Here is a 22,056-nt window from a genome sequence, read left to right as displayed (position 1 = left end):
ATTTTTACTATACTATATTTATGTAGCTCACTTGGCACAAAAAGCTGTTTAGATTTTTAAGTTCCAGAGTGAGGAGTCACAATTATAAATGCTGAAAACACCTGCTCTAAATAATTAGCTCTGGTAGGTCTGTTAAAGAAGCCCTCTGCAAAGATGGACTTAATTTCTCCTTTTTCTCTTAAAGTCCACAATCACCCATGCACAATATAAAAATACTATGTTTTATTTGTTAATTTGCTTATCTGATAGGATATGAACTGGTTTTCAAGTAAATATTAGTCAAAATGACTTCTTTTACCAGGACTTAATTGTGCATGTGAGATGGTGTTTTATGTAGTGTACGACGACCCCATTAAATAAACCAGTCTTAGACAGGTTTTGCTTACTTTATATACATATTTCACCAGCTGTATTTTGAAGTATAACAAACCTGGAGGCTTCTTTATAATGTTCAACAACCCGCTGGCTCAGCAGTTCTTTCTGGCCTAAAACAGCCGATCTTTTCCTCCGGGGAGCTCGCCACCTCCGGTCTCCCCTCTTGTAATTAGGAGTCCTATTTATGGTGGCCAGTTTCTTCAAGATGAAGGGGAATGACTCAAATAAACTCACGCGGAAGAAATGAGTCGAATTGTTAATATGATGGAATATGTATCTCACCATCATCTATCCAATATGTTATTGTTCTAGTTTATTTTTAGTTTTTGCATGTGTTTGTTTAGTTCAGTATCTCTTCATAGATCATATTCACGCATGCTGCTGCTGCAACAACGTGAATTTCCCATCTGAGGGACAATTATAGGAATATTATCTTCTAATGATATCCACTAAAAGTACTCTGTTACGAGTAAAAGCTCACACTGAAGACGGTGTTGAAGTGAAAGTATATTCAAACTTCCTGAATGCAGAAAAAAGGTCTTCTGTGACAAGATGTTTCTGCAGTTACTTGAAGTGGAGTTAACTCTTAAAGCTATTTATTTATGTTCAACTGGTTAAAAAACATACTTATTTAATTTCAAACAAGCTGTTCTTGTGTACAATGTTAATTAAACTGAACACATCTCTAATATGACTGATTGAAACTAAACACAATTCAAGCAAGTCGTTTGCAAAAATAGTGATACTAATTTGTAAAGTAGCTAACGAAAAGGTCCACAAGTAAAATTTATGAACGTACAATGACTAGAAAGTTACGATGAGGTACAATATTTTATTTGCAGTAACTTGTGACGCAACCAGAGAACTAAAAAGACTCAAGAAAAATACTTTTGCTTCAAACTTGCAATTTAAGAATGGATAATAATCATGTCAACGCATCCACTTACATTACATTAGTAAAATAAAAATAAAAACCTTTTTCTAAACTGGTAAGTGGTTTATAAGTACTAAATAACACATATTAAATGGGAGCTTCAGTTCCCATGACTCTATGCTGCCCTCTGCAGGCTGTACCCCCTTTGTTAGGTCAATTACGCGCATTTCGCAAAGTTTCCATTTTCCCCACCGCCTTTGAACGCAGCTGACTGGCTTTCAGCATGGAAAGAAAAGGTAACGCTGCTAACTAACCCAACATGCCTTTTAACACGCTCTTCTTTCACCTCACAGCCTCTCCCGGGTGGACACTGACCAGACCGGATACTTGTTGTGTCAACAGCATCAACTAATGTTGTAAAAGACCACAAAACAAAAGAGATAAAACAAGTAAAAGTGGACCATGCGCCGCTCTGCTGCGTGTGTGTGCGGCAGCGTTAGCTTTAGCCGCCGGATTAGCTTCGTTTTTGGGTACAAAATCTGCGCCAATTTTTTTTTTCCGCGGATAGGGCGACAAAAAACAAACAAACCGCACAGTCTGGAAGGTTGGTAGAGAAATTACCAGGGCTTTGTTTAATATTAGGTAGGCACATTTGGTTTACAACAAAAAGCTCAAAAGTTGCTGCGAGCAGCTGAATAAAACGCCTGTAAAATATCGCTATCGGCGAATTACTTTAGCTAGCAACAATAGATGCTAATTTAGCTGTCACTGTCAGTGTTTTTTACACTCTCCCGGCGATATTGCTAAAAAAAAGACTTAACAGCTTTGAGCAAATGTACATTTATTACACATATCCTCAGGTTTAGGGGATGTTTGTTTACACCTGCTTTATTTCCTCCTTTTTTTTTTTTTAGTTCTCGCCATACAAGCTAGGAAGAAGAGGACGAAACCCAGAAAACCTGGCAAAAAGTAAGGAGGAACCGCTTGTTTGTGTTTGTTCTGATCCGGAAACACGAAGCAGAAAAGTCAGAGAGAGTTTTTAGAAGTGTACTTAAATATGGCAACAATTCAATGGTTAATAATTAGATATTTTCAGAGACTAGTGAGATTGAATTGACCATTTTGCTAATTGGTGATTATGGATGAACTGGGGTTAGTGATAACAAAAGACACTCATGTAGTAAGTATATCTTTGTCTAAATCTTGTTAGATGGATGCTTCACTCAGTATAGCATGATTTATTTAATATTGTATGTCAGTTTTATGAAATTGCAGTCAATTACGACTGAAAGCAATGAGTGAAAAAGAAAACTTTTTTTTTTTTTTTTTGGTACAAAGTGCTGCCAGTGTTGAGGCAAAACCATCAAAATCATCCAACTTCCTGAGTGCTATCTAACCCATATAGTGGTATAACTTTCTTTCTTTCGTAGCAATGAGTTGATCTATTATTTGTATTGTGCCTCTCAAGTTTAAGGCAACCCGGAGGGGAAAAATAAAGCTTATAATAAAAGCAGACAAAGAAGAAAACAATTAGAAGTTATTCTTGGAGGAATGCATGTCGGCCGCTGCCTTCACGCCAATGTTTTCAACTAAGATCACCTTATGTTGAGAAATGACAGAGGTTGTAGCCGTTTTGGTTAAATCTTGAAAACGTGCCATTTGATTGAGGTATAGCTGTTTTCATGTGGACTGGCTGTCGTCTTGAGTTGGGTTAACTTGCGTTCCCTCAAACTGGGAGCTGGTTCCACAGGACAGGAGATCTGGACTTCCTGATTCTCTGTACAGCAAGTAAGTTTGATAAAGCTCAGCAGTGACGTTTATATTTACAATACAGCTGAACTAAAAGCTGCAGTTTGTGATGCAGACTGAGAAACCGGACACTGAGGGTTTTGTTGAAAACACGTCACACTTACTTTTTGAATGAAGTATTTTAAACCTCATGCATTTACAATTTCCTGTAAGATTGACTCTTTGTAGATTATTTCTTTGCATTGCACTACAAAATGTTTCCAATAAAATAGTCATGCAGTTGAAAATATATATATTTTTAAATAGTTTTATCAACAACTAATACTAAGTGGGTGGCAAACAACCTAAAATAAGTCATCTTTCTCCCTGCTGGCCTCCTTTATGCCTTTTGTTGTTGACCTCACAAATGATGCCACGTGCCAAAACCATATTTTTTTTATTTTATGCTGCATTTTATTTGGTTGTGCACCTTTCAGTTTTTATAACTTTGCCCAAATGTTGCCCTCATAAACTGGAAGAGCAGCAAAGAGATTTCTTTTCAGACTTGTATGTGTGATTTAACAGAATCCAGTGTTTGCACACTTACACAAAACCCCTTTTAAAGTTCAGCATATAAGATAAAATCGCATTGTGATGTATGTGTACGACGAAGGATGCACTTCCTGTTCGAGTGCCAGTAGTTCTCGTAGTCGTGATATTTTCTCAGCCCCACCGTTCAGAAAAAGGACGGCTGTGAGTGTAGCCCGATGTGAACGGCAGCGACGCCGGGCTGACATCACAGGTTGCCTACGCCAGGACCAGTTCTCGATAATATCTGGCCTCGGCTCTTCTCCCCCTCCCCGGGCTGCTTCCCCTCCTGCTTTTCTTGTGTCACTTGCACTTATGTCGCTGCTGTGGTGGGAGGGACGCAGCAGCCTGGGTGCACTTAGAGAGGCAGAGGAAGAGAAAGCAGACCTGCCCAGAGCAGATGCTCTAGATTTGGCGAGGTCTTTTCCTTCACGCCGTTTAGTTATTCTTTGTCGAGCGGATTTAAAAACGGGAGCTGCAGTTGACGTCCTTTTTTTTTTTGCCATGTGGCTCTTGGACTGGATCTTCTCCATCAATACAGCTGTGGTGAAACTCGCCAGCGGTCTGACGTGCAAGTGAGTAGTGCAGTTCTTCTGCATGCATCAAAAAGAAAAACAAAAGCTTAAAAGAGACTTGGTTCTCTTTCTGCTTTATTAGTCTGTGGCGATGTTAAGATAGCAGTGCTTCTGTTGTCTTACGTGTTTGTTTTTCCAGTTTACGCAGAGCTTGGCAGACTTATTAATGGGCTGATGTATTTTTCATTAAGTACCTGCAAGCTGGTTTGTGTGGATCTGGTGCATTGGCGCTTCCAGCTTTTTAAAGAACTTATTTTGAGTATATTTCAGATATTTAGTTGGAGGTTGTGTCACTTGAAATATACATTTACCTGCTTCTGTCACTTTAGTTTGGGCTGCATTTAGGTTAGAGAGATTAAGCAGGAATAGTCTGTATTGGAGAGTATATTCCAGTGACTTTGGTCTCCGTTGTCACTTGCTTTCATCCCCTTGTTTCCTTCCTGGCTCGAGCTGTGGTTTATTACATAACCCATCAACTCTTTTATCATCTGCAGCCCTCCTCAGCTCTATATCCTTACACTGCAGGTTTACCACTACCCCTCCTCCCCACCCTGTCTGTGAGGGAAATGTTAAAATACTGTATATGTGCTGTTTGGAAAGGGCTGGGAGTTAATTTTGGTTGAGTTTTTTAGCTTTTTATGCAGAGAGATTTGTTTTTTGTAATCTAAGAAAACTCTTTAGTGGTGGATTGCTGTACTTTTCTTACTTAAATCTCTTTTTTGCCTGGCTTGAAATCTTTAATGCTTTAAACTGTCCTTTATAGCATAAAAAAATCTGTTTTGGTGAATTTTTCCACGTTAACACACATTACTCTACCTATTGAGAAGAACATGGCTTTTAGATTTATTGACATTAAGGAAGGCTACAATACATGGCCTTTAGCAGAAGTTGTTGGAGTGCTGAAATAAAACCACTGGACTACATTCATTTACACTTTGCGTGCATTGCACCCTCGTGAGATTTACCTGATTCCACTGTTTGTTTTTTTTCTGCTGCTCAGGCACTTTGCATTGATTTTATTTGGAGGGAGGGGAGCTGGAGCAGCAGTCTTTTTGGCCCGACTCCATCCTCAGGAGCTCTGTTTTCTCCTCTGTCCGTGTTTATTTCACCTCGTGGATCTGATGGGGCCGAAGTGGTGAAAACAATACAGTCAGGAGGAAAAAGGAGGTGTGCTCCTGATGTACACCGTCATGTCAGATGTTTTCTCAAACGGTTCATTTCCTCATTTCTTCACAAGTTGTGAACCTCAGAGAGATTCACCAGTTTTCCTAGAGCATATATGTTGGTGATGGGTTAGTTATTGTTTACTTTTTAAGATGCTTCAAATAAGAGTTTTAAATACCATTTCACAGATCTCTGGTAGCAGGTACAACTCACAGGTCTTGAGGCCTTTTAAAGCTTGTTAAACTATTAAAAAGTAATTTATTTGTGGACCATGTTTTTGTCTTCAGCCTTTAAGATGAAAGTGTCAGAAATAATTGGTATTTTAAATAAGACAACCTTTTAATTGTTTAACTATTCCTTCCTCACACAAAGGCCAGTGGGTATCGCATGTTTTTTTAATGGTAATACATTTTTATTCCTCATTGTTGCAATTAATGTCATAGACCAAATTTTTTAATGCCGCAACTCTGAGGTGGCCTTGGCTTCTAGAGTTGTATAATTTGATGAAAGAAGAAAAGTGTTTTAGTTTGAAAAGTGTGATCAAAGTCACGTGTAAAGCAATCTGTTGGCAGAAATACTGACAATTCGAAGCAGAGATGACATTATTCGCATTCAAAAATCTGTATTTGTTAGCACATGGTGATGTCAAAATCATAGGCTTGAAGTAAAATATATATATTTTTTTCTTTTAAGATGGATGGAAAGGTGTGGGTGTGACACTTGAAACAATAAGTTTGTTTAAGAACCAAAAATGGATGGAAATATTTCTTTTAGAAGGACCAGCTGTAAACGGATCACAGAAAAGCTTTATGTGTACAGCAGTGGCATCTAATCCTGATCCTGGAGGAGCACCGTCCTGCATGTTTTAGATGTTTCTCTGCTCTGAAACACCGGATTTAAATGACTGAGTGATTAACAGGCTCCTGCAGAACTTAAATACCTGATGAAGAGCAAGGACACATCTAAAACATGCAGGATGATGACCCTCCAGGACCAGGATTGGGCACCATTGCTGTAATGAACGTTTTCCTTTAAAAAGACAGTCCAACATTTAGGTACAGCTCTCTGGTGGCTGTAGGTTATTTTATTTAATGGTTGTATACAGCCTGGAAAAACAATATCAACTTTGAGCTTTTTTGATGTTTGACCTTGATAATGAACTCTTATTTGTTTTGAGCTGGGATTGCTGATTTGGGATCTACTGTGTTATGGATTTCTGGTTCCTTTTAATCCTCAGTTTAAGGCTAAGCAGCAACACATTACATGGCTCATCTTATTGATAAAGAGCCTTGTGGTCAAGCTTTGAGGATTGCAAAATGAAGCATGAACTTGTAGCTTTGCTGTTTTTATAAAAAAAAAAAAAAAAGGTCAAAACGCTGCTGTGATGACAAGCATGCAAGAGGAGGTGGGTGGGGGGTAATGATGACGGCCAAACTGTAAGGAGAGAAGAATGATGTTTGATGTTTTGGTCAAATGAGGAGGGCTTTCTGGGGGGCGGGGAGGGTGTGTGAGGGGGAGCTGGTGTCGCACCTCACCTGCAATGCAGTGTTGGGCTCTGTCCCCCAATCATTTCGCAGCTGTCAGTGAGGGGGGCCGGGCCAGAGGCTGACGACAGCCAAGGAGAGTTCTCGGTCAGACGGAGAGACAGCGAGTGTGTGTGTATGTGTGTGAGGGAGGTAAATGTGAGCAAGAATCAGCGAGTGTGCAGTGGATCCCTGCAGTCCAGGACTCAGCCTGCAGCACGTTCTTAGCATATCTCCTCTCCACGCTTGCCTCCCACCCCCCCTCCTCTCAGTTTCAGCTGCTCTCTTTTTTCCTGTTTTTTCTCACTTTGTTTGCTTTGGCTTTTTGGTCATCAGCACTGATTGCTTTTGCCTCCTCCACTCTACTTTTCACTCCCTGTGTTGTGCTCCTGCTTCTGAGCCTTCCTTATTTATTCCTCTGGTGGATGGAGTAAGGCACGCTTTCAGCACCTGCACCTCTCCGCTCCTCCTCTTTGCCTCACATCCCATGGGCATCCGTGCGTCTTGCAGGTAGGCTGTGTGCTGTGTGGTGGTTTGAAGGTGTGCAGGGGGACTCATCCTGTCTTTGCCACCACGGACAGGACAGTCCATGTGTCCTTAGTGTTGCAGAAGTATCCCTGATGTATGTTTTATAATCAGAGGGCATCGAACTCTCTGCGCCCACTTTACTGCAGTGAAGAGAAAAATAAATCATCTCACACATGGCGTGGAATGCAGTTATTTGTTGTTTTGCCTTCAGATATAAGAACTATTTGACTTGACCCAACATTTGTTGTTGTTTCGTTTCTGTCTTGACTCCACTTGTTCCTCCTTCATGTTCTCTTCGTGACGGATTGCCTTTTCTAAGAAATCTGTCTTGGTCTTGGGTTTATATGGGAATTTTTGACCCATTATATATCCAGAATTCCAAATAAATCTCTTGGTGAGATTAATTCTCATCATCTTGTCACTGAGTGCATGATGTTCTTGTTGGTTTTCTTCATAAGCATCTTGTCACTTCAGAAAAACGCCTTGTTTTTCCTTCCTTCCTGGCTAGTTGCACCGTCCTTCTCAAGTACACGGACACCGCTCCTCCCACGCACTCGCAGCGGCTAGCTGACATCAGACTTCAGAAAATCTGAGCTGCACTTCTGAATTCCAGTCAAAAGTTTCAGAAGATATGAGACATTTATTTTTATCGTCCATAACTTTGTAACAAGATGGCGATTGATCAACCTGGGCTGGCTGCGCACTGAGCCTGTGTTAGTGTATTGATTGTTCTCAGTTCAATCAGAGGCAGCTGGACTTAGTTTTGATTTTTAAAGATGTTTTGGTTTTCATCTTAGGAGCTTTCTCAATTCATAATTTGAGAAATCTCCTCAATGAGAATTAAAATGTTTTCAAAATTAAAAAGAAGTTTAGTTGCCTTTTAGTTTAACTTATTAGGATTCCCAAGCCCTGGATGGTTGTTGGTACTGGTTGGGTTTGTTTTTCTGCTTTTTCTTTTTATGTAGTTTGTGTCTTATTTAGTGTACGTTTAGGTGTGTGTATATAAAGTAATTAAAGAAAAGAAAAGCATAATAAATAAAGATTTAGGCTTTCAAACAATTATTATATACTGAACTTTCAACCTGCAGCATACACATAGTTCATTCTTTTTTGTTTTATTTAGTGAAAAATATTGCCTTAAATAGTTTTTCTTATTTTTGTGAATGGAGAGTTTAAAGACATTTGGTCCAGCTGAGTCTTGACAAGGATGGATACTTGTCAGCACCTCACTGTGATATTTAAAGCTGGATCAGTATCATTTCTTGGTGAAATGTTTACTTGGTCTAATTGCTCCTCTGAGTTGGTTCAGTCTGGTTCCTTTCAGCACCTTGGATAGCACCATGAGGACGTTTGCTTTAACAACCTAATTTCTGTTCAGGTGATCTAAAACCAAGTAATTTATTATACAAATGACCGACTGACTTTGTTAACAAATCCTTCAACAGTTGGTTCCCATCAATCCTGTTCATGTTTTATTGATATCAGTTTATTTTGATAAAGAGTCAACGTGTTGGATACGTTTTGGTTTTTGTGGTGATGCTCCAGTTCTCAGGAAGGATGAGTCATTTCTTTGTTGCTCTGCCCACCGTTGGCTCTTATTGTCAAACTAACCAGCAGACGTTTCTTAACCTGGATCTGACTTCATTTTCACTTCAATAACACAGTCCTTGTCATTGCTGCCTTTTAACCCAATTTTGTTTCATAACAGAGAGAATTTTTTTTTTAATTAGGGTTGTCTTTTTGTACATCTGTGTTAAAACAGTCAGCCGGGGGCTATGAAAACAGCTGGTGATCTGAGTTTATCTTTGCATGTGAAGACGACCTGACTTCAGGGACGAGCTGCAGCAGCAGGACAGCTGACTGCGGCTGCTCAACGTGCAGATTGTTTCATAAAACACATTGGTTTGTGTCAGTACAGTCTGATGCTTCAAATAACCTGTCCTCCCTGTAAAGCAGAGTGTGTGTGTGTGTCTCATTGAGCATGCAGTCCCACTCCTGCCTTTCCTACCTTCTACGTAAGCAAAGTCTGTGAGCTGCAGACTCACCCCTTCTCCATTGTTTTTCTATTGAACAACACTGTTGGACAAATTTAAACTAATATTTTCTCTTCCCTGCTTTGAAAAATATCATCTTGTTGCTTCTTTTTTCTCCATTAGCACCAAATATGATTTGTCAACACAGAAGTATTACGAACATTTATTAGATTTTTCATAACTTATGAGCAATAGATAGGATTTGTCTCAATTTAATGCATAATTTAATCATTTATTTGGATAAGCATTGTCAGTAAGCAGATTTTTATCTGTCATCTGTCCGCACTCTGTCCTTTGCTCTTCCTTCATCCCCATCGTTAAAGTTTTTGTCCTTCAAGTCTCTCCTCTTCATCAGCCTTGTCTGTTTGTTTCTGTTCCCCACTCAGACCAGAGCCTCATGGTCGTGGAGTTGCCACTCAGCAGGGTCAAGCCGAGTCTCCCCTTCCAGAGCAGGATGAGGAGATCCTGGGCTCCGACGATGACGAGCAGGAAGATCCCAACGATTATTGCAGGGGTAGGATTTCTGTAGCTCTGCAGATGTCACATGTGTGCAGGATTTGAAAAGAGATTAATTTTCTGCAGTGTAAAAAAAAAAAAACTTTTTGAGATGATATTCTGATGGAAAAACTGACTGGCAGGATTACCAGTTTTCAAATACATTCACATGAAGTCCTATCTATGAATGTATGTTTATTTTGATATGCTGCTGAACCAGTATGTTGAATTTGCTCTGTTGTCTTTTTATCAATTGAATGTCTGCTTCAGAATTTCTGAAAGCCAAAGTACTCTGTCTAATGTTTTTTTCTGTTTTTATCAGTTATCTTTTAGTCCAGGCATAGATCAGTCTGCCTCACACACCCATTCTCTTCTTCCTTTTCGCCTGTGTTTGACTCTTAGTTACTGCTTCCCTTTTTTTTTAAAATTATTTTTCAAAATGATATGAGTGGAGTTTGCCTCAGAACTGAGGGTGAAGTAAACTTTGATAGACTTTAGAAAGTTCAGTGTGTTTGTACAGATAATTAACATCTTTTAGCTGAAATCCTACAATAGTCCAGCGTCATATTATTACACAAAAACACTGACTGTTTAGTAATAACACGTTTCACAGCATCTCTCTGCCTGTTTATCTTCTTGATCAGGTGGATATCATCATGTGAAGATTGGTGACTTGTTCAATGGGAGGTACCATGTGATCCGGAAGCTGGGCTGGGGTCACTTCTCCACCGTGTGGCTGGCCTGGGACATCCAGTAAGATGGCTCCTCAGCTTATGTCAACCTCAGATTTGTACTTTGTAAATATAGTATTTTTTCCCTAAACTTGCCAGCTTAATTATGTGCATGCAAAAGGTAAATAAAACTCACCGTACAGACCATTTTTACCCACATCGCTGCATCGCTGTTTATGCAGTAGCTGAAAAATTATTGTTCCTGTTGGTTCAGGATTAGGTGTAAAAGAGCAGTTAAAAGCACATGAAAAGTGTTGATTTTGTGATGGTTATTTATACCATGGAGTATATGGGCAAAAATAAGCCAGGCTCTTGTAGGGAAAATGTGTCTTTAGATCTAATTTTTAACTAAATGATTTGTTATGTGTTTTAAATAAGCCCACATGGTTGTGACCTTCTCAGTTGCTGATTTAGTTTTTGTAATTTCCAGGGAGCGGTGCTTCGTGGCCATGAAGGTTGTGAAAAGTGCCGAACATTACACCGAGACGGCTCTGGATGAAATCAAGCTGCTCAAATCTGTAAGGCACAAATAAATCCTCGCATCGACTCATAATAAAAAAGGTATTTTGGTCTGTTTTGACCACTCTGTGTGTTTTCCAGGTGAGGAACACGGATCCCAGAGACCCCAACAGGGAGAAGGTGGTGCAGCTGCTGGATGACTTCAAAATTTCTGGCATGAATGGAACTCGTATCCTCTGTTGGGAAAACAATTTATTAATTTAAATTTCACACTTTTGGTTCATGTTGCTGAGGAGAATTTAAAGATTTCACTGAATCATAAATGTGCCAGTTAGTGGTTTGTTTGTTTATTTATTTAGCCCACTGTTAACAGTGTGAACAGAGTTTTCTTGACTTGCATTTCTTCAGATGTGTGTATGGTCTTTGAGGTACTTGGCTACCACCTCCTGAAGTGGATTATTAAATCAAATTATCAAGGCCTGCCTCTACCTTGTGTGAAAAGCATCATAAGACAGGTAGTGTACTACAAAACAGAAATGTGTGAAGTTTTAAGAGAAAAACAGTTATTTATTATTTTTGACAAATCTCCCTCTTTCAAGAGTGAACTCAGTCCTTTGAGTCAAAATCAATATATTTTACTGTTATCACAGAGGGCAACTTTAGTTTGAACTCTGAGCATCCTGAATGTTAATACTCTGGCTTCCCTTCAAGGTTCTTCAGGGTCTTGACTACCTTCACACCAAGTGTAAGATCATTCATACGGACATTAAACCAGAAAACATTCTGCTGACTGTCAACGAGCCGTACATTAAGAAGATGGCTGCTGAAGCTACTCAGTGGCAGAAGTCTGGTGCTCCACCTCCCTCTGGATCTGCAGGTAACAACTGCTCACATTGTGCGTTGACGCCAAAATAAGTATTGATTACTTTAATGGGTCGCATAATTGTTTAATGACTCTGCGCCCTGTAAATAATACAACTTTTAGAGTACGTTCACACTGCAGCCAGATCTGATTCCCCAACTGTGACTCATATCTGATTTGTGACATCCAGACCCAGGTCACTTTCATATGTGGGTTTAAATTAGATGCATATCTGATGTTTCTCATAGTGACACTAGTCTGTTGCATTTCATCCAACTTTTACGTCTTTGAAGGGGTGTGTGGATCAATCCAAGTATTGATATCTATACCAACGTTGGTATCTGACAGGTGTGAGTGAGACATGTTTAGCCATCCGTCTTGTTTGTCTCCACGTGGCCCTGTGATGGACTTGACGGGAAAGCGGGTAAATAAAACTGATGCAATGGACGGGCCGTGGTACCTGATTGTATTAATCCCAGCGTGATGGGATCAATACATGAGTTTTTTTTCTCCTTTACTTTCAGTACGTCGCTCCCGTTCCAGAAATGCAATTCGGTGCTGGAATAGGAGCAAAGAGTCAAGACCAAATGTAAACATTGGACGAGATAAGCATGGCAGATGCTAAATTTGTCAGCTCTAATTGCACAACTTCAGAGTAGATACACACATGCTGTAGTGTCCGTATTTGTGTGCATGAACACAGCGTGCGGTGTGTGACGTCACGTCTTTTTCTGTGCACGGTGGTCACATCAGGGCCGTAGACTGTTCACACTGCAGTCTGGTGTGTGTGTGTGTGTGAATGACCACACATACAAAACAAATCAGATCTCAGCAAATGATAGGAATTGAGCATTAAGGCTTGCAGTGGGAACGTAGCCTTAGAGAAAATGTGATTCGATGATTTTAGTTGGACTTCATTTAAAATGTTTGTATTGCTGAACTGGACTGGCATTCAGAAAAAAGAAAATAGTTCTTCCAGTTCTGTGATACAACCCCATGCTCAGCGTGTGAATTAAGTGTTCAGAAACGTGAGGGTTTTGACATCAAAAGTGTTTTTGAATAAAAGCGAGAAGCTTCTGTGTGTCACTATGAGTCACCGCTGGATTGGTTCTGGCTGTTTCCAGCTCGCCTGGAGGAATGTGTGTAACTCCCGCTGAGCTCGGCGCCTCTGCAGAGAAAGTCTATTAGTAAAGCTTGGAGTAAATTTAGCCACCATAACAGAGTGCTGATTATAGAGAGGCAGTGGATGTGCTGCATGTCACTCAACTTTTTATCCTTTAATGTTTCCTGTTCCCTACAGTGAGTACAGCCCCAGCACCCAAACCAGTAAGTTTAGTCTTTTTCAAATCAAATCTTTTAATTTGACTTTTCAGAAGTGGTTTATGAATTAAGTCCTAATACTTAATTTCCTCATGGCACTGCTTTTTAGTCAGCCAAAATGTCAAAGAACAAAAAGAAGAAGATGAAGAAGAAGCAAAAGAAGCAGGCGGAACTGCTGGAGAAGAGGATTCAGGAGATCGAGGGAGGAGCTCTGCCTGATGGTGGAGAGGAAGAGGAGGATGAGGAGACAGAGGCCAACGAAGATACATCTTCCTCAGCCACCCTTCCCGTTTCTGCTACACTGCAGGACTTTGCTAATCACACTAGCACAGGTGAATGAGTAGATCCTGGTCCTAAATCAGATTAAGGACAACAAACGTGACGAACTATTCTGCATCTGCTTCGTTGAAATTTAAGAAATATAGTAATGGCTGAAAAGTTTGGATGAATCACATTTTATTTTTCATTGTCCAAGAAATTCTCACATACCAAAAACACAGATAAAACATCTGTACAGCACCAGTTTGGGCACATCTGTCTTTTTATTTATATTGACTACATTTCCCTAAAGCTGAAACTGTAAATAAAACTCCCGTAACATTTATTTCATGGCAATTTAAAAAGTCTGAACTGAAAGACGCTAACAGCAGCTAACACCTAAAATTCTGTCACACTAATTGACAATTGAAGAACATTGTCTCTTCATTGGAAATAAATAAAACTGTTAAAATAATCCAGCCTCTTCATGTCACAGACTCAACTCCCGATGAGCAGACTCAACAGATGCCTCAGCTAAATGAACCTAAAGAGGCGGCGGCGTCTGAGAATGGAATGAAAATCAACTGCAACGGCCACTTGTCCTCACCAGAGAGCAAAACCAGTCCAGGGGAACAAGAAACCAAGTGGTCTGCAGAGGAGCTGGAGGACCAAGAGAACGCAAACCAACCAGACCCAGAAAACAACACAGAGACTCAGGATTCATTTTGTAATAACAACAAAGAAGAGGACGAGATCTGTAAGACCTCGTGTGGAGAACAAGAACCAGAACCAGCTGTGCAGCAGCTCCCTCCATCCCTCAGCTTAGATTGCGCTGTGGAGCGAAACGAGGGAGAAACGGAGTCAAAGAAGACGGAGGACATAGACGCTCAAGGGGAGACCAAAACAAGGAAAGAAGAAGAGGACAGTCACAGTGGTTAGTGCAGAATAAATACTATCTGTCTCATTTAGTGTTCGGGACAAGATTTACTGTTTATACTGACGTGTCTGGCAGTTTTGCACATACGGAATTACTACAATATTGAGGGTAGAAGCAGAAATCTTGAAATATAATGAATTTGAGTTTAGTTTGTATCTAACAAAACAGATCTAACAGTTAAAAAGGTTGTTCTGCAACTGTGAACTGGGAGCTTTAAATATGCACATGTATTACACGGAGGAAGTGGAAACTGTTGAGCTTTAGCAGATCTTCCACGTTGTGTGGGCTGTCTGGTTTTCACACAGAGCTGAAGCTGAGTGGGCCTCGTCAGAACAAAGGTTGTGGTAGTCAGCCTGCTGCATATGGATGCATCATTTTTCTATTTTTCACTCCAGCACATCACTAAAAGCGCTCGCTGACTTTCTGTTTCAGTCATACCCTGTACTTTAACTTGTAGTAGACTTCCTGCAGCAAAACTGTAAACACAGCAAGTTTGTTTGATGTGGCAGAGGGAGTTATAGATGACTTTTTTTTTTGTCCCTGTTTGTGTCTGCGTCCTGTCTTTCTGTTTGTCAGATTCAGCAGGCAGCATGTTAGTCAACCCTCTGGACCCTCTGAATGCTGAAAAGGTGCAGGTTAAGATTGCTGACCTTGGTAACGCCTGCTGGGTGGTGAGTAAAAACACACAAACAAGTCAAAACTATTAACTGCTTTAAGAGATTCTCACACTGCAGACAAAAATGGCCCCAGTCAAATTTGTTTGCCCATATGCGACTCACATCTTATTTAATATATTTTTAATGACAGTCTGAACGTGACAAATAAATTTTTTCTTTTTCAAATTTGACCCACGTCTGTTTGGTATGTGGACGAGACAAGCATGGCAGATAATAATTTAGTTGGCTCTGATTGCACAACAACTTCAGAACCGATCCACACATGCTAACATAATTACTTCTGTAAACACAGCATGCTGCGTGTGACGTCACATCTTCTTCTCTGCATGCAGATCACTTCAGGGCCGTAGACTGTTCACACTGTAGTCTGATGGAAGTCACATTTAAATTATAATGTGAACGACCACGCAAGACAATCAGATCTCAGCGTTAAGACCTGCAGTGTGAACGTAGCCCTAGTCTTTGCTTCGTATCAGATGACTATTGTCTGTGAGATATATATATATATATATATACACACGCACACACACACACACTTTTTTAAATCTCTTTTTTAAAGTCTGTCTTTTCTGGTATTTGTGCAGCACAAACACTTCACAGATGACATCCAGACACGGCAGTACCGTTCTCTCGAGGTTCTCATTGGATCCGGCTACAGCACGCCAGCAGACATTTGGAGCACAGCCTGCATGGTAAAACACACACACACACACACACACACTTTTAAACACAGTCAGGCTTTCTTTGCATCAGCTGGTTTAACAAACACTAAGAAATCACCAGGAGATAATGGTCAATAGTTACAGATAAGGATTATTTCTTATTGAAATATCCTATTAAATAAATGGTTGAACAATCAGTCTGCAGAGGAGAGTGAAATAAAAATTTTCAAACCTCCAAATATATGATTTATGGGTTACATTTAATTGTAAAAGCTGAGTTAAAGTGAACATCTGCTTTTGGGAAATGACATCTGAGCACCTTGTTATTGCTATTAAAAACAACAAATTTAAAGTAAATCAACATGCATTCATATTAATTGCATTACTGATAAAAGTGGTGGTAATTAACACACTCTAGCCAACAGAAATACAGAACAGCTGTTTTTGTGACAAAACGCTTGATTATATAAGGGATATAATTGGAGATAGATGGATTAATCAGCTTATATTGGCCACTGGTAAAAAATCTGCAGTTGCATACCTAATCAATTACCAAGAAGGAAAATAAAAATTCAGCATCAACAAACTTGCTGTAGCCCACAGTGTGACAATGGTCTTCTGTATATTATTTTTAAGAATACAAGTTCTTCTAATGCATGTTAAAAATATGTCTAAGTTAAGACTCTATAGTTAAGTTTGATAAATGTAAATGAAGGAATCCTTGTTTTTCTCTATGCAGTATCAAATATAGTACTCTGGGTTTTTTTTTGTTGTTTTCTTTTGGTATAGAGTTAAAATTTTTAGTATTGTCACAACCCTAACCAGCAATGTATGGAAAGTCTTTTCACTAATAACAATTTCATCCTTTCTGCACAAACTCGTAGAAAGAAGAGCATAAAATAAAGCACCAAAGGTCAAGAATTTCCTAATTGTACATTTAAATTTACTGATAGGTTTGAAGAAAAGATCTCCAGCTCTTGTTCACTCCTGTGTAGGCACGTTGGTCAAAACCTCCGTACAATTTAAACCCGTTTGTTGTGTTCTCGTTTCCTCAGGCCTTTGAGCTCGCCACTGGAGATTATCTTTTTGAGCCCCACTCTGGTGAAGACTATTCCAGAGACGAAGGTAAGTGTTGCCAAAACATCTGATGTCATAAATTAAATGATCAGAGTTCCTAAAAACAAAGAGTTGCATTTAACTAAGAACTTTAAAAATATAAATTCAAAAAATAAATGAATAAATACAGGCTATTTTAAGGTAGTTCTTTCTCTCTGACTTAACACCTTTTTAAAAAAGCACCAGAGCTGCTAATAATCTCCACATAAACATTCCAGTCTTTTCTGTAACTCTGTTTATTTTGGTGCTGTGCTTCATGTTTGTTTGTTTTTCTTGCCTCCCTGTAGATCACATAGCGCTCATCATCGAGCTGCTGGGAAAAGTTCCTCGGAAGCTGATCTTGGCAGGCAAATACTCCAAGGAGTTTTTCACCAAGAAAGGTAAACAGACCCGCCCGCCGCCAGCTGCCTGACTTCCAGGTTCCGCTTTGAAATTTGCTCAGGTATTTGGCGAAAAAGGTCGCTATTTCTGGTGAATCGCGCGGCAGCTTGGGGGAACGGCCATCTGCTCGGCTCAGAACGGAAACCCGCGAGTCAAATTAAGCGCAGCTAGAAGAGAATTCATCCCTTTAAGATTCAGCTCTGTAATTAGATGTTCAAAACGTGTCTCTCCCAGGCGACCTGCGCCACATCACCAAGCTGAAGCCCTGGGGTCTGTTTGACGTGCTGGTGGAGAAGTACGAGTGGTCCAAAGACGAGGCGCACTGTTTCAGCAGCTTTCTGCTGCCCATGCTGGACCTGGTGCCTGAAAGGAGGGCCACAGCAGCTCAGTGCCTCTCCCATCCATGGCTCGCATCCTAGAGGCCACGCAACGCACCCCGCTGCTCTTTATATCGAGGAAGAATTAATTAGATTTCCTGAAGAAAACTCACAGTCAACAGATGCGCATATATGTCTCCAAGAGCCTCATTGTGCCTGCACACGGAGAGAGAGACTGCACAGCCTTCTTCTGGTTTTCTGCGTTTATTTAAAGCTTAACTCCATGTATTTACAGATTCTTTTTTTTCTGATTACTGGTTAAATAAAACTTAAAAATTTAGCTCTGTTTTTTTCAGACCGCTGCTATTTCTCTACTGCTCGTTGTTGTCAAAATTAAAATACATTTGCACTTTTTTTTATTTTTTACAAATATAAAAAAAACAGAATGTGATCAGAAAACCATAACCATCGCTCTCAAAGCCACTGATGAGCCAAATCTGTTTGCCAGTCGTCGTGTCTCACGTGCCAGCTTTCACACACGCAGGTTAAAACGGTGTGATCAGAGTTAGTTTCTTCTTTGTGCAACATAGACCAAAGTTAAGATTATTAAGTTATAGTCGTCATAAATACAACAATCCTGTTTCTACATTTGTACACAGACAGCACCACAAGATTAGAAAACAGGTTTTCATACATTAGAATGAACATATATTTATGACTGTAGGTGTTATTTTTTTAAGGTTCTGATTTAGTTTGATTAAAAAGAACAAGAACAAATATTGGAATTATTTCTTTTCATGATGCATGAGCAGGCAGACAGTTTCCAGGAGTATTTCTTTGTTACGTGACCCGTTTGCTGAGGCTTCATGTTGTCACCGCCACCCTCCAGCGTGCAGAAAGGCGAACCAAAGAACTGGGCTCGGCGCAGTTTGCTGGACAAGTGAAGAGTGAAAGGGAAATCTGAAGGGCTTAAAAAAAACAAAAACATTTCCTCGATCATTTTAAATGCTTTGAACCATCATCAGGCAATAAAGAAAGTGTGCAGGACTTCCAGCGTCACGCCGATGGGCTGGAATAATATAAAAGATTGTACTAAATATAAATAATGTAATAATGACTCATCCCAGCTGTTGTGCATTGTCTTCCTTTTGTTTACTTTTCTGTGAAAGTATAAAGAATAAACATTGTTTTCACACTTAGCGTTTGCCTCATGAGTTAAAACTTCGCTATTGACACAAACGTCTTGATGCCAGCAGACTGACAGAGTTACGAAGATGAAGGAGTTAGGAGACTGTTTAAAAGCTGTTCTCATCAGGCGTTTGGCCCCTCCGATGGTTTAATAAAACACGTTTGATGTAGACGAATGAGTGGTTATAAGAAGAATAAATAAAAGATGCAAGTTCTGTTTACTGTGTTCAAACCACATGGGGAAAAATGATTAAAAGCCTTCTGGATTATCCAGGTTCAACCCTCAGTGTCATCAAATGGAAAAGATAAGAGCAGAACAGCTAGCATTTTTTACTAAATCTTAAAAGTGTTGAGCGTTAAATTGAATCGTGGGCGTTCAAGTTTCTGAGGATGACTGTTTAAAAAACCTTAGATGTATCGTTTAACCACGTGTGGCTGTTTAACTAGAGTTTAATGTTTGCAGACACTATTTTTTTTTCACAAAACGGTAAAATGACCGGACAGACCTGTCCTCTTTAAGCTGCCTCTGGCTGTTCATAAACCACCCATGGAGCCGCCCACGTCCCGCACAGACGTGAGCATTCAGAAATGAAGCGAGCTTCGCGGAACCAGAAGAGGCGTGCAGTGGGACTCGGCTGCGTTGACGTGGAGCGCAACAATAAATGTGTGTCAGACGTCCCCTTCTTTTCAGAACATGATGAAGTAACTCAGTTTTGCGATTGTCTTTTTTTTAAAAAAAAATGCTGTGTTCTTATCAAACTTCCCTCAGTAATAAACCTGTTAATTTATGTTAGAGGAACACTGCTTAGACACTTTGTGGTAAAGTACAACAAACAAGTTCTGATCATGAATGCTATATTAACTCAACATCATGGGAAATGAAAATACAACAAATGAAACCTAGACTTTAAATGGCTTGTGTTTGTATAGCACTTTATCAAGTCCAAGGACCCCAAAGCGCTTCACACTACATTCAGTCATTCACCCATTCATTCACACACTGATGGTGGTGAGCTACATCGTAGCCACAGCTGCCCCAGAGCGGGCTGACAGAAGTGAGGCTGCCATCACACCGGCGCCACCGTGCCCTCTGACCACCACCTGTAGGCAAGGCGGGTAAAGTGTCTTGCCCAAGGACACAACAGCTGATTCAGACGGAGTGGGGGTTTGAACCAGCAACACCTCCTGAGCCACTGCCGCCCCTTAGACCAGGGGTGTCCAATCCACTATCCTGCATGTGTTACTTGTTTCCCTGCTCCAACACACCTGATTCAGTGGTTAAATCACCTCCTAATGTTCTGCAGAAGCCTGTTAATCACCCATTGATTCAAATCAGGTGTGTTGGAGCAGAGAAACAAGTGAGGAGTTGAACACTCCTGCTTTAGTCCAACTCTGGCTCATTTGCAGTCAGCTGTGCTTGTCAAGAGAAACACGGCTGCCCGGAGGCGTGTTTTTTGTAACAGAACTGAACCGTTCATGAATTAGAAGCACTCTGAGCGTGCAAACCTTCACTTAGAGTCATTAAAACATTGTAGGATCCAGATCGAGATCCTGACTGCCACCAAACAAAACTGAATCATTTATTCTTTGTGACAACATCAACATTTCCTGAAAACTTCATTTAAATCCATTCAATACTTTTTGAGTAATCTTGTGCACAGACAAACAAACAAACACTACAAAACTTATACCTCCTTGGCAGAAGGTCAATTAATAAACCAAGCTGGGACATTCAGGTTAAAGGACTGAAAAATTATATTTTATGTGTGATGAAGCATTCAGTGCCCATGTTTTAACTCACCCTGTGGCTTTTCATTACTTTAAGTCAAAATCTGAAAACAATACATTAATAAAGCTGCCCACTCCTGGTTTAGACACGTTTCTCCGTAATGAAATGTGTGTGAGGTGCTGGATGATTTATACATTTACCCAAAAACAATCAGGCCCTCTTTTACACATGGATTTGTCAGAAGATTTGTTAAATTTATTGTGACATTTTTAATGTGCTATGAAAAGCTGCAACGATAAATTTTATTCGCAACTCATTTAAAACAACTTTCGTGTTTTCAGCCTGCACAAAGCATGCAGAAACGAATGGGAGAAGGGCTGGAACGAAGATGGAGGTGGGTGTGGGGACGAGGTTGGACTCTGAAGGAAGCAGAGTTTGTAGTTTTCAGATTGTCACCAGGTGTCACGAAGCTTTGGAGCACTTCAGAGTCCTTCACTGTCGTCCGTCAGGCATTATCTGTAATTAATAAAAACAAAATACTGAAAGAAGACTATAATCAAGAGTTTTATCACCTACATTTAATAAGTTTTAGAGGAAAAACCTTTCCTGCATCCTTACAACAAGGTGCTTGGAGTCACTTTGTTCAAAGACGTGAACTTTGTCCACTAATTTACTCCCTGAGAAGTTTTCTGATTGTGTGACCTTTGCTGTTTTAAGCTTTTAGCTAGCCTTTTGTTAGTTTTAGCCTTGAACCTTTATCTACTTTTAGCTTCTAGCTATTGCTTTGCTACATTTAGCTTCTAGCTAGCCTATTGCTATATTTAACTTCAGCTAGTCTTTTGCTACTTTTAGCTTCTAGACAGTGTTTTGCTACTTTAAGCTTTTAGTTAGCTTTTTGTTAAGTTTTAGCACTGAGCTAGCCTTTTGCTACTCTTAGCTTCTAGCTAGCCTCAAGCTACTTAAACATTTAGCTAACCTTTCATCTTTATACCGTTTTCCTATTTTAAGCTTTTAGTTACCCTTTTGTTGGTTTTAGCTTTGAGCCTTTAGCTACTTTTAGCTTCTGGCTACTTTTTTTTGCAAGGTTTTGCTTCTAGCTAGGCTTTTGCTACATTTAGCTATTGTTTTGCTCCTTTTATCTTGTCTCTCTGATCTTTGCCACCTCTGTTTCAGCTTCTTCGGCAGGTTTCAGCGGTCACTCAGCGTTTCCTGTGAAAATGCAGTGTCTCTAGTTTCAGACTTGTCTATTATTCTTCACTGTCCACCCCGCCTTGTCCCCCACCTTGTCCCCACCCCTCGTACCTTTTCCCTCCACCTGGAAGTCCTCTGGCAGCAGCTTGTCCTGCCGGTTGCCCAGGCTGAAGGCCAGGAAAGAGAGGATGAGCGAGTCCATGATGCTGATGATGGCCAGGATGTAGGCCCAGCGCACGGTGCAGTTGCCCAGGGTGTACTTGTCCGTCCGCTGGCCACACATGCGCTTCACCTCGTCCGAGTCCCAGCCGTCAGGATAAATCATGCAGCCGATCACCATGCACG

At 40.2% G+C, this 22,056-nt stretch overlaps 2 protein-coding genes across 5 annotated transcripts in view; one reads left to right on the top strand and one right to left on the bottom strand.

Annotated features, from left to right (window-relative positions):
* The first annotated feature begins 1,467 nt into the window (after positions 1–1,467).
* Positions 1,468–18,803, top strand: srpk1b (SRSF protein kinase 1b). 4 transcript variants are annotated; one of them, XM_017434627.3, is made up of 16 exons: positions 1,468–1,545; positions 2,164–2,218; positions 9,775–9,902; positions 10,528–10,636; positions 11,045–11,132; positions 11,215–11,302; positions 11,482–11,588; positions 11,785–11,950; positions 13,236–13,261; positions 13,365–13,587; positions 14,010–14,447; positions 15,027–15,121; positions 15,712–15,819; positions 16,845–16,914; positions 17,193–17,285; positions 17,521–18,803. In XM_017434627.3, the coding sequence occupies exons 1-16, from the start codon at positions 1,533–1,535 to the stop codon at positions 17,703–17,705; spliced, it is 1,992 nt and encodes a 663-aa protein (XP_017290116.1). In that variant the 5' UTR covers positions 1,468–1,532; the 3' UTR covers positions 17,706–18,803. The 4 variants fall into 4 exon arrangements, with proteins under 4 accessions (XP_017290116.1, XP_024865959.1, XP_017290115.2 ...); XM_025010191.2 differs by lacking the exon at positions 1,468–1,545 and adding an exon at positions 1,641–1,853; XM_017434626.3 differs by lacking the exons at positions 1,468–1,545; positions 2,164–2,218 and adding an exon at positions 3,866–4,140.
* A 1,671-nt stretch (positions 18,804–20,474) lies between these two features.
* lhfpl5a (LHFPL tetraspan subfamily member 5a) overlaps positions 20,475–22,056 on the bottom strand; it is a 3,960-nt gene continuing 2,378 nt past the window's right edge. Inside the window, exons 2-3 of the mRNA XM_025010190.2 lie at positions 21,823–22,056; positions 20,475–21,036 (exon numbers count right to left, since the gene is read on the bottom strand). Of these exons, the coding sequence (XP_024865958.1) occupies positions 21,026–21,036; positions 21,823–22,056 (245 nt within the window). The 3' untranslated portion in view covers positions 20,475–21,025. The remainder of the gene's footprint in view (positions 21,037–21,822) is intronic.

The sequence above is a fragment of the Kryptolebias marmoratus genome, linkage group LG4 (genome assembly GCF_001649575.2).
Source record: "Kryptolebias marmoratus isolate JLee-2015 linkage group LG4, ASM164957v2, whole genome shotgun sequence".
Taxonomy (NCBI): Eukaryota; Metazoa; Chordata; class Actinopteri; order Cyprinodontiformes; family Rivulidae; genus Kryptolebias; species Kryptolebias marmoratus.
This window is presented reverse-complemented; position numbering and strand designations above follow the sequence as displayed.

Excerpts from the sequence above, each read along its gene's own strand:
- srpk1b (XM_017434626.3), top strand. The coding sequence starts at position 3,881 with ATGTCGCTGCTGTGGTGGGAGGGACGCAGCAGCCTGGGTGCACTTAGA. Across the intron at positions 11,951-13,235 it reads ACCTCCCTCTGGATCTGCAG|TGAGTACAGCCCCAGCACCC; the intron begins GTAACAACTGCT and ends TGTTCCCTACAG. Across the intron at positions 16,915-17,192 it reads AGACTATTCCAGAGACGAAG|ATCACATAGCGCTCATCATC; the intron begins GTAAGTGTTGCC and ends GCCTCCCTGTAG.